This window comes from Mustela nigripes, chromosome 6 (assembly GCF_022355385.1).
Source record: "Mustela nigripes isolate SB6536 chromosome 6, MUSNIG.SB6536, whole genome shotgun sequence".
Classification (NCBI taxonomy): domain Eukaryota; kingdom Metazoa; phylum Chordata; class Mammalia; order Carnivora; family Mustelidae; genus Mustela; species Mustela nigripes.
This window is the reverse complement of record NC_081562.1, coordinates 73,483,848-73,497,876: the sequence shown is the minus strand read 5'-3', so window position 1 is coordinate 73,497,876 and position 14,029 is coordinate 73,483,848. Positions and strand designations below refer to the sequence as shown.

The 14,029-nt window shown below is 35.8% G+C and overlaps 1 protein-coding gene across 8 annotated transcripts in view; it reads right to left on the bottom strand.

Moving 5' to 3' along the window:
- Positions 1-14,029, bottom strand: part of DNM1L (dynamin 1 like) — a 49,049-nt gene that overhangs the window by 3,130 nt on the left and 31,890 nt on the right. For 2 of the 8 annotated variants that reach the window (XM_059402881.1, XM_059402875.1), the window contains 9 exons: positions 12,778-12,909; positions 11,702-11,908; positions 7,978-8,098; positions 7,601-7,756; positions 7,268-7,357; positions 3,813-3,905; positions 1,309-1,365; positions 356-433; positions 5-37 (listed from right to left, as the gene is read on the bottom strand). In XM_059402881.1, the coding sequence (XP_059258864.1) occupies positions 5-37; positions 356-433; positions 1,309-1,365; positions 3,813-3,905; positions 7,268-7,357; positions 7,601-7,756; positions 7,978-8,098; positions 11,702-11,908; positions 12,778-12,909 (967 nt within the window). The remainder of the gene's footprint in view (positions 1-4; positions 38-355; positions 434-1,308; positions 1,366-3,812; positions 3,906-7,267; positions 7,358-7,600; positions 7,757-7,977; positions 8,099-11,701; positions 11,909-12,777; positions 12,910-14,029) is intronic. The other 6 variants (XM_059402882.1, XM_059402876.1, XM_059402877.1 and 3 more) reach the window with 3 other exon arrangements.

Below are 14,029 nucleotides of genomic sequence, written 5' to 3'. Positions count from 1 at the left end.
TCACATTTTTAGTTTCTCTTCTGCTGTCCTGAATTAACTGTTAAAAGATATGTTAAAACATGCAGTTTAACAAGCAAAATTTAAATACCAATAGCTTGAATTTCAAAAGTGCAGGATAATTTCCTCTTTAAATTATCTTTCCGTGCGCATCTTCTATATTGTAAGCAAAAGAAAGGCATGTCAACAATTTATGAAGTATACATTGTTATATAATTTAAAATTCCTATTAGACTAAAATGATCTAACCTTAGCACACATCCCACATTAATGTTCAGTGTACAGTGTGTTGTTTCCAAATGATTATGTTGCACCAAACAACTAGGCATGCAGGCTTAGATTAAGAATCAGAACAGACCTTGCCATCAGCCTCAGCAGAAGCAGCAGGGGAGGGCTCCTGGGAGGCAGGTGCCAAAGCACTTGGAACTTTATAAGACTAAAGGCAAAAAATGCAGGGAAAGAAAATCAAGGATGCCAAAAATGCATTCAGAAACATTCTATGAGTGTAAATTGTTCTTCTCTGTATCAAAATAGTAAAGTAACCATGAGAAACAAAAGCAACCATGAGATATAAAATTATTTGTTCTTCCTTACTCCTTGTACTAGACTGTTATCACCTTTGTTAAAAGCCTTCTTCAGATGAATAACTAAGGAAAATCCATCAAAAGCTTCATTTTTATTTCTAGAATCTGTTAAGATCTTTTCTGGTAAAGAATTCAAGGTAACAGATTTGTATACATGTATTTTAATCTATGCAACTGTTTATAGAAAACATCTATTATGTGCATATTTACCTTCCCTCCCAAAATACCTTCTTGTTGGTCATTTCAACTAATTTTATAAAGTTGATAAAGTCACCATAAACTTTGGTTTAAAAGCTTGATACTTAGGGTGGCTCAGTCGGTGAAGCCTCTGACTCTCGGTTTCAGCTCAGGTCATGATCTCATGGTCTTGAGATCAAGCCCCATGGGACTCTGTGCATGCAGATTCCGCATGGAGTCCGCTTGAGATTCTGTCTCTACCCCCCTGTAAAATAAATCTTCTAAAAAAATAAAAGCTTAATGCTTAAAACCCACCTTTAAGCATTTTTTCTAATGTATTCAAGATACCATCTAATGTTCAAAATACCATCTTTAAATTACTCAACCTCTTTTTAAACTTGCAGACCTTTACTCAAACAATGAAATAGTTCCAATGGAATAGTAAAGGGAGAAAAAGAAAAGACCACTACTCCTAGAACTGAGTTGTATTAAGGCTTACCAATCCTTTGCATATTGGGAATATGATTTTAAAATATTATTTTTTTTTTACCTTGTCTCGTGATACTGCTGAAGGTAATTCTCTTGCTAGCCTGTTTCTCCTTTGTTCCTATAAAACACAACCAAACCAAAGTGTTTATCAGAGCATTGAAAGGGAAGCCTACTAAAAAATGTTCAGCTGAATTAAAAAGTGTGGAATAACTTACAGTATATCCTCTCACTGTTGGGACTCATGCCACAATTTTATTTTAAAACAAACAAGAAATCATTTAACCCAATGCTTCTCAATCTTTTTTTCTGCCCAACACACCTGAAGGATACAATACAACGTCAGTAACAGTGGCTCCTGTATGGGGGATTCTCAGTTGAGGGGCGATGGGCCAACATCTCTGCCTTTCCCACTGGAAGTCATTGATTTAAACTGTCCCCACATAAACATGTGCACAACCCTCCAGCACACCATGTGGAATCTTAAATGCACAGATGACAGAAAACTAATCCTTGAAAAAAATCACTCTAACCTGCATACCTGTGTGTTAAATTCATAAAACTCCCACACACAAGACCCTATAAATACCTGTGGTGGAGGTCATCCTTTAAGGATGTTCATTTTCTTTATCCTAAACCATCTCCCAGAAATAAACGTGGTGAAAACAGTTCTTTCTGTAACCTAATTTAACAGACTGATTGACCGCCCACTCTTCTAATTTACCAGTACTATCAAGTAGCTCTGGTACAAAGCTTAAGAAATTCTTAAATATAGGGGCGCCTGGGTGGCTCAGTGGGTTAAGCCGCTGCCTTCGGCTCGGGTCATGATCTCAGGGTCCTGGGATCGAGCCCTGCATCGGGCTCTCTGCTCAGCCGGGAGCCTGCTTCCTCCTCTCTCTCTCTGCCTGCCTCTCTGCCTGCTTGTGATCTCTCTCCGTCAAATAAATAAATAAAATCTTTAAAAAAAAAAATTCTTAAATTCAAGTCAACAGGCAGTGAACACCTGTTATCAAGCACCGTGACAGGGGCAAGAGGGACAACAGAGAAAGATGGAGGTGTTCCTGGCTCTCTGGCAGGCAGCGACAAAGACACAGGAAAGCATTTAGGTTAAATAAAGTCAAAATTACTCCTAGGAAGAAACCATTTCATAAGCACTCTCAAACCTGCAAAAAAGATGTTAACAAAGCTTCTACGGTGATCTTTTATGCGTAAAGACTTTCTTTTTGACAGACACTTGGCTGATTTTCATCTTTTTCGTGAGGGAATCCAGTGATTAAAAAAATGTATCAGATGATAAAAATATGTGGATTTCAACAATCTTCAGAATAATTAAAATGTACATTTTGAAGAGGGACACAAAGCAAAAGGCAGGAGACTTTTGCTCCTGCAAAAATTTTCTGAATTTCTCATCATAGAAATTCTCATCATAGTCTGTTACCAACCAGTTATAACCTTGGCTATCCTGGACAATAGTCCTGGCTTATTTAACTTTGTTAACTGGACAGGTTACCAACTCTTTATAAGCCCTCAGTTTTGTAGTCTATAGTTACCATTACCTATCTTCAAAAAGTTGTTGTAAAGATTTAATGAGAATATCAAGTTCTTTGTCATGGAATCGTTAAAAACAGACATACTCATTTGTCTAAGACAAAACAAAACTTAGCAGAAATCATATCATAAATAACATTGTCAGTATTACAGAAAATTTGGTACATCGGTTTTCTCTTGAAGGTGGTTTCTATGTTCCAAGAACTAAACCCTTATTCTAAGATAGTGTATACACACTAATTTTTAACATAACTATTTTTTAGTGCACCTGCCAAGTGCTTGAAGTGCCCTACTCATGTAACACTGTTAAAGTGTCCTCATCTGTTTAACCAAAGGACTGAAGCTGATGACCCAGAGTCCCTTCCAATTCCCAAATTGCACATTTACAATATTCTCTCCACCCATATGCATAAAAAGAAATTTTATAAAGAAGGGAACTCTAAGGTCTTACTGGATTAAGGAGCAGCAAAAAAATTTATTGTTCTTGGATAAAAGTAGCTGAGAATAAAAACAGCATGTGGATAAACTGTTTTATCCACCAGCGTTGGCTCCATGTGAGATCTTATACAACTTCCAAAATTCACTTCAAATGCGTGAAAAAAGAGCCATGAAGTGTAGCCACTCTGGTACAGGTGAAAATGTATTAATTTATGTAAATCTTGGAATGTTTCCTTCCCAGCTTTCAGAGCCAATGGAAACAATTTTAAACACTCACTTAGTTTTCCACTCTTCAACCTGAATAAACTACAACAGTTACTGAAAGGGAGCATTCATTAAATCAGTGAATCCTAGACCCCTCTGAATTAGCTGTGTAAACAGAAAATTAGAATAATGCCACCAGGTGGTTTTGAGAATTAGATTTAACATAACATAATGCCTTCAGCATACATCCTGGGATGTAACCAGACAATAACATGGTCCCACATGTGTTTTACAGTTATGCCATGCTCTGTAAATTTGATACAACTGATTTACAACGGATTTTTTTCTCTCAAAAGTGATAATTCAAATGGTATTTACCTCTATATTATTGTTCATTAGCCCACAAGCATCAGCAAAGTCTGGATGTTTTGTGTTGATATAAGCCAATTCAATTGCCACTAAGTTATGGACCTAGAAAAAAATAAAATTAGGCTATATACAAAAACATGTTGACTTAATTCTACTTTAGGTAATGTAAAACTTTGTGAACAGTTCTAAAAAAGACAGTATGGGACACTGATGCCTGAGTCAATACTCAAAAAATATGTTCCAACTGATGCATATTATGCTACAGAATAATTTGCTCTCTTTTGAATTATTTATATCTCAGCATCTAAGACTGCACTTCAAAAGGGGTTAGGAAGTAAGATAGTTAGAAGTACTTTTTTAGGGGGAAAAAAAATTCCTTGATGCAAATCTTAAGTTCCAAGGCTTTATGTAATTTTGCTATTAAAATCTCAGATCATCTGCTATTCCGTGTCAAAGTTTCAGTTCAGATTCAACAAGAAACATTTCATAATCAGATATAAAAGATGTTAACTTTATTTGAGTAAAGGACACATGTAAAGACCTGAGATAATGACTGATAAGCTTTAATTAGACACACATGGTTTAAATATTATACATGGTTTGAAATTTTTTTTTTATGTTGTTCGCGTATAACACCCAGTGCTCCATGCAATACATACCCTCCTTAATACCCATCACCAGGCTCACCCACCCTCCATCCCCTTTCCCCTCTGAAACCTTCAGTTTATTTCCCAGAGTCCATAGTCTCTCATGGTTCATCACCCGCTCTGATCTCCCCTCCTTCATTTTTCCCTTCTGATGTCCTCCATGCTATTCCTTATGTTCCACATGTAAGTGAAACCATAGGATAACTGTCTCTGTTTGACTTATTTCACTTATCATAATCCCCTCCAGTTCCATCCATGTTGATGCAAATGGTGGGTGTTCATCCTTTGTGATGGCTGAGTAATATTCCATCATGTATATGGACATCTTCTTTACTCATTTGTCTGTTTAAGGGTATCTAGGCTCCTTCCACACTTTGGCTATTGGGGACACTGCTGCTATGAACACTGGGGCTCATATGGCCCTTCTTTCCACTACATCTGTATCTTTGGGGTAAATACCTCGTAGTGCAATTTCTGAGTCATAGGGTAGCTCTATTTTTAACTTTTTGAGGAATCTCCACACTGTTTTCCAAAATGGCTGTACCAACTTGCATTCCCACTAACAGTATAAGAAGGTTCCCCTTTCTCCACAACCTCCCCCTCCACTTGTTTTCTGCCTTGTGAATTTTTGCCCTTTTAGCTGGTGTAAGGTGGTATCTCAATATGGTTTTGATCTAAATTTCCCTGATGACTAATGATGTTGAACATTTTTTCATGTATCTATTAGCCATCTGTATGTCTTCTTATGATACTTTACGTGGAAAAACCAAAAGACCCCACCCCCAAATTACTAGAACTTGTACAGAAATTCAGTAATGTGTTAGAATACAAAATCAATGTGCAGAAATCAGTTGCTTTCCTATACACTAACAAAATAACTGTAGAAAGAGAAATGGGGGAATCGATTGCATTTATAATAGCACCAAAAACTATAAGATACCTTGAAGTAAACCTAACCAAAGAAGTAAAGGATCTATACTCTAGAAACTACAGAACACTCATGAAAGAAATCGAAGAAGACACATAAAAATGGAAAAACATTCCTTGCTCATGAAGAATAAACATTGTTAAAATTTCTATACTACCCAGAGCAATCTATACTTTCAGTGCCATCCTGCTCAAAATACCAATGGCATTTTTCAAAGTGCTAGAACAAACAATCCTAAAATTTGTATGAAACCAGAAAAGTCCCTGAATCGCCAAGGAAATGCTGAAAAAGAAAAACAGCTGGGGGCATCACGTTGCCTGATTTCAAGCTATATTACAAACCTATGATCACCAAGACAGCATGGTACTGGCACAAAAACAGACACATAGACCAAAGGAACAGAACAGAGAACCCAGAAATGGGCCCTCAGCTCTATGGTCAACTAATCTTCAACAAAGCAGGAAAAAATATCCAGTGGAAAAAAGACAGTCTCTTCAATAAATGGTGCTGGGAAAATGAGACAGCTATATACAAAAGAATGAAACTCGACCATTCTCTTACACCATACACAAAGATAAACTCAATGTATGGAAGACCTCAATGTGAGGCAGGAATCCATCAAAATCCTATAAGAAAACATAAGCAGTGACCTCTTTGACATCGGCCACAGCGACTTCTTTCAAGGCAAGGGAAACAAAAGCAAAAATGACCTTTTGGGATTTCATCAAGATAAAAAGCTCTTGCAAAGCAAAGGAAACTGTCAACAAAACTAAGAGGCAACCCACTGAATGGGAGAAGATACTTGCAAATGACTCTACAGACAAAGGGCTGATATCCAAGATCTACAAAGAAGGGCTGATATCCAAGATCTACAAAGAACTTCTCAAACTCAACCCCAAAAACAGTCAAGTCAAAAAATGGGCAGAATACTTGAACAGACACTTCTCCAAAGTGGTTTGAAATCCTACTGGGACAATAATCAAATGGAAAGTTGAAAGTAATTTCTCTAGCACTGCAGAGATTAAACGAACTCCTTCATATGTGCTGCCCTAACGAATCTCAGGTATCAGGAGAGTACGAAACCTCAAGAACCAAGGTGAAAAACATCTATTCAAATGAAATTCCAGTGATTCCATGCTATCACTAACTCTGATATCAGGCTTACTATATCCCTGCTCCTCTCAGCCTGGGGGTCACATTTGCTATAGGGAAACATCCAAGCAGCAGCGCTCACATTCTACACTTCCAAGAGTGGTTTTGTAGTCTTAGTAAACCTTAAACCTCCATTGGGGCTCACCACCTTCCTGAACCAAGGACCCAAATGCACTTTTAGTGACCAGAAAAGAAACAAAACAAAACACTCAGCCAACAAATAGAGACATAAAGGCAATCTCTAATGCTTATCCCATGTTTTTCCAAATTTCAGCATTTTTACAGATAGCAGCAACCCACAAAATAGTAGCAAGCAACCATGATATTACAGTACTAGGTCCTCAAACCAGCAAACTAGAAATGGCCAAATGACCCCGATATACCAGAGTTAAAATAGCTTGCTATATAAAGGCTCAGTATACTGGGGCTGGTGATAAAAACTAATTTTCCATTAGATCAGTGGTGCTATATAATAGAGCAAAGCTATTCACAATCCCCAACAATAACTCCATTCTCATGAAAACCTGTGGCTGCAGGCTAACAATGATTAAAATATGAAGAAAAATGTACCTTGTGTCAGAATTACTTAAGTGTCCTTCAAAATAAGAATGAGGTTCAGTTCTTTACCTTCCTAATACACTGGGAAACAAGCCTAAACTCAAAATTACTGCTATTGCTGTACAAAAAAACTTCTTTAACAGTGGTTATAATGATGACTTGTGAAAATAACAGCTCACCATTTCATTTGTAACAGGCAACCGTTTACGAAGAAGGCAAGTCACTACTTCAACTATGGCATCATGAAGTTTAGGGAATCGCAACAACTCCTATATATGACGGAAGCAAAATAGAATAGACTGCTTTGTTTAAAGGAAAATTAAATAATCACTGAAATACTGAATTAGAATTTAAGCTACATTTAAGCATACTACTTCAAATCACTTTCCAATGAGGAAAATGCATATTTTAAGTTATTTTTAGCCCACCTTCCATGTTTCCTCCCACCATAAGAAACCAGCACTTCCTGTCTTGTACCACTCCAGCCGACACGTGAGACCTCTCGCAGTTACCTGTGTACTGTAATTGCTACAGTGCTGAATGATCCTTTGCATTTCCTCATGAACCAGTTCCACACAACGCAGGCTGGGTTCTTCCAGACGTTTGATTTGCCGCTTGACCAGTAACTCAAATGAAACTTCAGGCACAAACAAAGCAGGACGAGGACCCTAGAAAAATTTCTGAGCTCTTATTACAGCTATACAAAATTTCAGTTCTTCCCTAGGTTAAAATAAATGATGTTTTTTGGTATTTTTCATGAAAAGTGCTTCCTAATATCAGGTACGAGAACAAAAATAAAATTCATTTAAAAAGACAGTGCTAATGGTTAAAAATTATAATAAACCTTTAACCTCTTTTTTAAAAAAATCTAAAAATTAAGTATACTCACAGTAGCATTTCTAATGGCAGTCAAAATGTCAATAGTGTTAAGGCCACCTAGCGGGTCAACAGATTCTAAAGTTCGCCCAAAAGTCTCATGGAAAATATAACATATCCTAGCACCACCGCATCTGAAAGGCAATGAAGTACATGGTTTCCATTATTTACTAAAAGGGAAAGAAGCTACAAGTTAAAAGTCTTCCTATTAAGCTTTTAAAGTCTTGTTTTCTGAGACAGTCTCAGTTAAATAATTACATTTAGATCATTTCCATGTGTTCTCAACTCCATTATGAACGAGTTTCTAATTATTTTCTTTTAAAGAAGAGTCATTCCACAAAAGGCATTTGTCAAATGTATATGTATGTGTTTGCGTGCAAAGACACACACAGAGTAAATATTCTGCCAAAAAACACCAGTTTACTAGGAACTACTAAACATCTTTTCTCTGCCCTAGTTTTCTACGAGTACAAGCTTTTTAAAAGACAAAAAACAGTATCTTATTTATTTGTTTATTCAGAATTTACAGGAGAAATGGACAAACTTTTCCTTGGAAGGGCCAGCCAGTAAATAGTTTAGGCTTTTCAGGGCATACAGTTTCTGTCAAAACGACTCCACTCTACCACTGAGCAAAAAATGCAGCTATAGACAAAATACAAACAAATAAGCACAGCTGTGTTCCAATAAAACTTACACACACTAGAATATGGATTCTGCGTAATTTTAACATCATGAAATATTCTTTGAATTTTTTCCAACCATTTAAAAATGTAAAAATCCTTCTTAGCCAATGGGCTACATTTTGCTCCTGCTTTAAACAAATTAACTCTCTATTAAGCACTATACTTTCTTACAGTTGTCTAAGCAGAAGGTACAAGCCTACCATTATGCTAAGTGAAATAAGCTGGACACAGACAAATATTGTATGATTCCCCTCATATAAAATATCTAGAATTAGCCAATTCAGAGAGACAGAAAGTAAATTAGAGGTTACCAGGGACAGAAGGAGGAAGAAACAGAGAGATACTGCTTAATGGATACACAGTTTCTGTTGGAGTGATAAAAAAATTTTAGAAATAGACACCTTTTGATGATTGGACAATAGTGTGACTTTAATTGAATGCCATTAAATTATACTTAAAACGAATAAATTACCAGTCTGCCTCCAACCTTTCCCTTCTCCAAATAATCTTCCATAATGACTAGAATTATCCTTCTAAAATGGATACTCCTCTGACTGAAAGTGTTTTACTTCTATAGCAGGAAGTTCTCCAAAATCTGAAGATACTGGATTTTCCACAATCTTGTTCTTAGATGCCTTTGCTGCATTACCTCCTGTTACATCCCATCACTATATATGCAATTCTCTACATACACCCTATATTATTCTTTCCTGTACCAAAGCCTAAAACACCCTTCTACTTTTTGCCTCTCTAAATTCTATTCAGAGCCCAACCTAAACACATCTTTAGCTATGGCATGCTCCCAGTCCTGAGAGAAATGTAAATTGGTCTCTCTTCAATGTTTTAAAGGCTTAAATGATTACACAGATTATTTGCTTTATTAACTACTTATAAAACTCCCCATAGGGCGCGTGGGTGGCTCAGTGGGTTAAAGCCTCTGCTTTCAGCTCAGGTCATGATCCCAGGGTCCTGGGATCGAGCCCCGCATCGGACTCTCTGCTCAGCGGAGAGTCGGCTTCCTCCTCTCTCTCTTTCTCTGCTTGCCTCTTTGTCTACTTGTGATCTCTGTCTGTCAAATAAATAAATAAAATCTTATAAAAAAAAAAAATCCCCATTTATGTTATAAGCACATTTCTGGAGACATAGTATTTAAATAAAAATACTTGATTATACGCCTGTTTGCCACATAATTGTGCCTTGTGTTACCTTGTTTTACCTTACCCACTAAGCTTTTTAAAGGTTCATCTTAATAATCTTTATTTCCCTCAATATGCCATATATATATATATATTCTCACAAAACGTCTATCATTTTAAGCCAACTTATATATATTTAAAAAAAGATCTTAAGTAGGATGTTTTGTACTATTGCGAGACCCTTTGTGATGGGTAATATGTTTGTTTGAGGTTTTGTTTTTAAAAATGTAGCACTTGACTTTTTGCCAAGTTAAAAAAAAAATAAGTATTACTCCAGTTGCAAAAAATATAAAATAACCAACCATTCACCAATGAGTTCAATACTGTCTTTATGGAGTTAACGCACATAAAAGGCCACCTGGGTCACACAAAAGTACATAGAATACTCACACAAGTGTACGTATAATTTCACAAGTGGTGAAACTGAATAAGCTCTGGGTTGTACCAATTCTATTTTCTCATTTTGTTACTGTACTACAGTTATGTAAAATGTCAACACTGGGGAAGAGGGGGTGAAGGATTAACAGGACCTAGGAAGGTACATTTATTTGCAACTTCCTGGAAGTCTATAATTACTTCAAAATTAAAAGTTTTCTTTTTTAAGTGAGTTCAGAGAAATGAACATTTTTATATACTGCTAGTAGTACAACAATACAATCTACTAACAGTATGACAACAGTAAGAAACATTGAGGATGTTCTTTCCCTTTGACACAGTAATTCCATTCTAGGAATTTCACCTAAGGGTTTACTCCAATACATGCCCCCAAAATAGTCCATCACAACACTGTTTACATATGTGTATGAATAAAAATGATCTATCAGTAGTAGAGTACTGGTTTAAGAGAGTATATCTAAAAAGTAAAATGCCGTGTAAATTTTTTTTTTTTTTTTTTAAGATTTTATTTATTTTTTTGACAGGGAGAAGGTCACACGTAGGCAGAGAGGCAGGCAGAAAGAGGCGGAAGCAGGCTCCCTACTCAGCAGAGAGCCTGATGCAGGGCTTGATCCCAGAAACCTGAGATCATGAACTGAAATGAAGGCAGAGGCTTAATCCGAGCCACCCAGGCGCCCCAATGCCATGTAAATTTTTAAGACTGAATACAGAAATGTATAATTAGTATTAGCTGTTTGTGACAAGTTGATTTGAAGATATAATTCCAAAATAGCATGACAGTATTTTGATCTGATTTTTGAAATACAGACATTTAAAATGTTTTAAATGCTCAGAAAAATGTCTAGGTTCATGCCAAAATTAACAGGGACTCTGGATAGTGGAATTAAGTTATTTTGTCCTTATATTCTTCTTATCTGCATTTTTTTTTTCTTTCATGAAAAATTAAAGTGTGTCTGTTAAAGAAACAAACATTTAAAAAGTTAAATTACCAAGTATTTTTAAATGCTTATCAAAGTCTTGTTAAAAAAAAAACACCTGAAATTTTTACTGTGCTTTACCTGTTTACAAAGCATTTTCACACATACATCAGACATGATCCTATAATTTCTGCAAAATACTCTTCTGCAGATTATAAATCACAATCAGAGAATCTCAGAGTTAAAGTCACTGTTACAAAAGCTAAAGTAAGGGGTGCCTCGTTGGCTCAGTGGGTTAAGCCTCTGCCTTTGGCTCAGGTCATGATCGCAGGGTCCTGGGATTGAGCCCCACATTGGGCTCTCTGTTCAGCGGGGAGCCTGCTTCCCATCCCCCACCCACACCGCCCTGCCTGGCCTGCCTCTCTGCCTACTTGTGATCTCTCTGTCAAATAAATAAATAAAATCTTTTAAAAAAGAAAAAAAAAGCTTAAGTAACCCAGCAGATTTGGTCAGGTAACCAAATCCACAGAGAAATTTTTACTTACAGTTCTGAAGTTTCAATATATTTTGCAGTTCCTTCAATAGTGTTACAATATTCTGTGGCGAATTTGGTAATAAGTTGGAGTAAAGTAGCACTTTTATCATCCACAGGTTCACCATAGCTATTTAGGAGAGACTGATACTGAGCAGCTAGAACATTTATTCTTGTTTTCAACTCTGGTAAGCAATCTCTGATGTGATGCATCAGTAACCTAATGAAAGGTTAGAAAAAAAGGATTTTAAAGTAAAACTATATTTTGAAGAACCAAACAAGTCAAATTTTTAAAATGCCAATAATGATAAAAGCTGTCAAATAATTTGTCCTGCCAGGAAATAATGCAATCTTAGGCTAGAAGTAAATACTTACTAAAAAAAAAATGACATGAACAAAGACAACTTGATTAACACTTTTTAAACTTGCCTTCAACCCACCAAAATGTAGCATATGCTAGAGAAACAAATATAAATAGAAAAAATCTTGATTTCTGACTTATCTTTTACAATGAGTACTTAGCACAGTGAAAAATCAATCTTATTAAGATCTAAGTCCATCAGCCTTTAATTTATTTAGGGAATAAGATAAAAGTAAGAGAAAACAGCTTTCATTTCAGTCATTTATAAATTACCTAGAAAGGTTTTCCAGTTCTTCTACCATAAGTGGGTATTAAGGATTCAAGGTAAATACTTCAAATTCTTTTTATGAATAAGAACAGAAGATATCCATTTAAAATAAGAATTGTTTATCTGAAAATTATACATTTTAGTTTAGTTCCTGAAATTCCAAGTGGAAATTAAGTCATCTGCTATCTAGTTCTATTACCAAAAGTAAATTGACTGTCAAGAACTTCATAATTAAGGCATTTAAAAAATTCCCTTGAGCATTCCTAGAATACATAATTTAATGCCAACCACCCAAATTAAAAGAAGACATCTACATTTTAAGGACCTACTGTACAAGAAACAAAACCTGAAACTGTACACATAAGAATGTTGTGAAAATATAAGGAACTAAAAAATCAGAGTTTTCGGACACCTACTGGCAAACCAAAAGGACCTCATTTTCCAAGAGTAAAAACGTTACCTGTTTAGAGTCCTAGCAAGATACTTTGTTCCATTTCTATTAGCCAGAGATGGGTATTTCTTCTGAAGAAATGCATATTCATCTCGGATTGAATCAGTTACACTCTTCTTATTGTTAATGTCCAGCTGGCTCCTAGGGTTGAAAAATAACAAACTGTTTAATTAAAAGTCAACTGTGTCCTCTGCATACCTTAGATGATGATGGTAGCACTGGACATTGTAGTAATGCCTGATATGGACTATGTTATCTAATTCTTGTAATAATTGTATGCAGTAGGTATTGGCCCATTTTACAGCAAAGGATGCAAGGCTCAGGGACATTAACTGACCCAGGGTTACATGTTAAGCACTTCCACCAAGAGTCAATCTTTGACTTGTAATACCTGAATAGTTTATGCCTCATTGGTACCATTAACTACGGTCAAAAGCAGTACTCTGAAGTAACAGGGATAGACAAGTAAAAAAAAAAAGTATGACTATGACAACCAGCTGTGTATTTTACCCATATACAGACAACTAATTTCTACCAAAAATAATTACTTAAAGAGCAGTCATTTACAAATGCAACCGTTTTATACCATGAAAAGAGAGTAGAGAATTAAAAATAACTGAAGTACGGGTGACGTAGGACATATGAATAAAGCAGACACTGTAAAGGGTCTTCGGTATCACTTAGTAAAAACATTTTCATTTAGAAAAGGCCTGAGACCCAGGTGTCATTTAAATCAATGTTATATAGCTAGTTTATGGACAAAGTATGAGTAGAACCCAGATCTCCTATTAATTTCAGTGCTTCCTACTTTATAGGCTTTCGACTAAGAGAGATCTTATTTGAAATCTGCTCTCACCATGAGACTTTGGTAGATGTATAACTTGAGTCTTCTGATTATAAAATAAATATCAATTCCTACCTCACAGAGATGTTGTAAAGGTTCAAACTGCTCACAGGAGAGGATCTAACGCATAGACACTCAATAGTAGTTTCCTTTCCATAATTATTGACACCAGCTATTTATAATTAGGACCTTTAATAAAATTTCTCCAAGTCACATCCTGGCAATTATGATGGATCACTAATGCCAGAGGTGTTAAATGAATTTATTAAAATCCTTCCACCGTATTAACAAACTTTTTCTTAATCATGTGCAAATTAAATACATTTTTCTTTCCTTATCCAGTTCACTCCTCGTGTATAACATAATAAGCAGAAATTTTTCAAGCCTGGCTATTAAATTTTCATCCCATTTTATGGA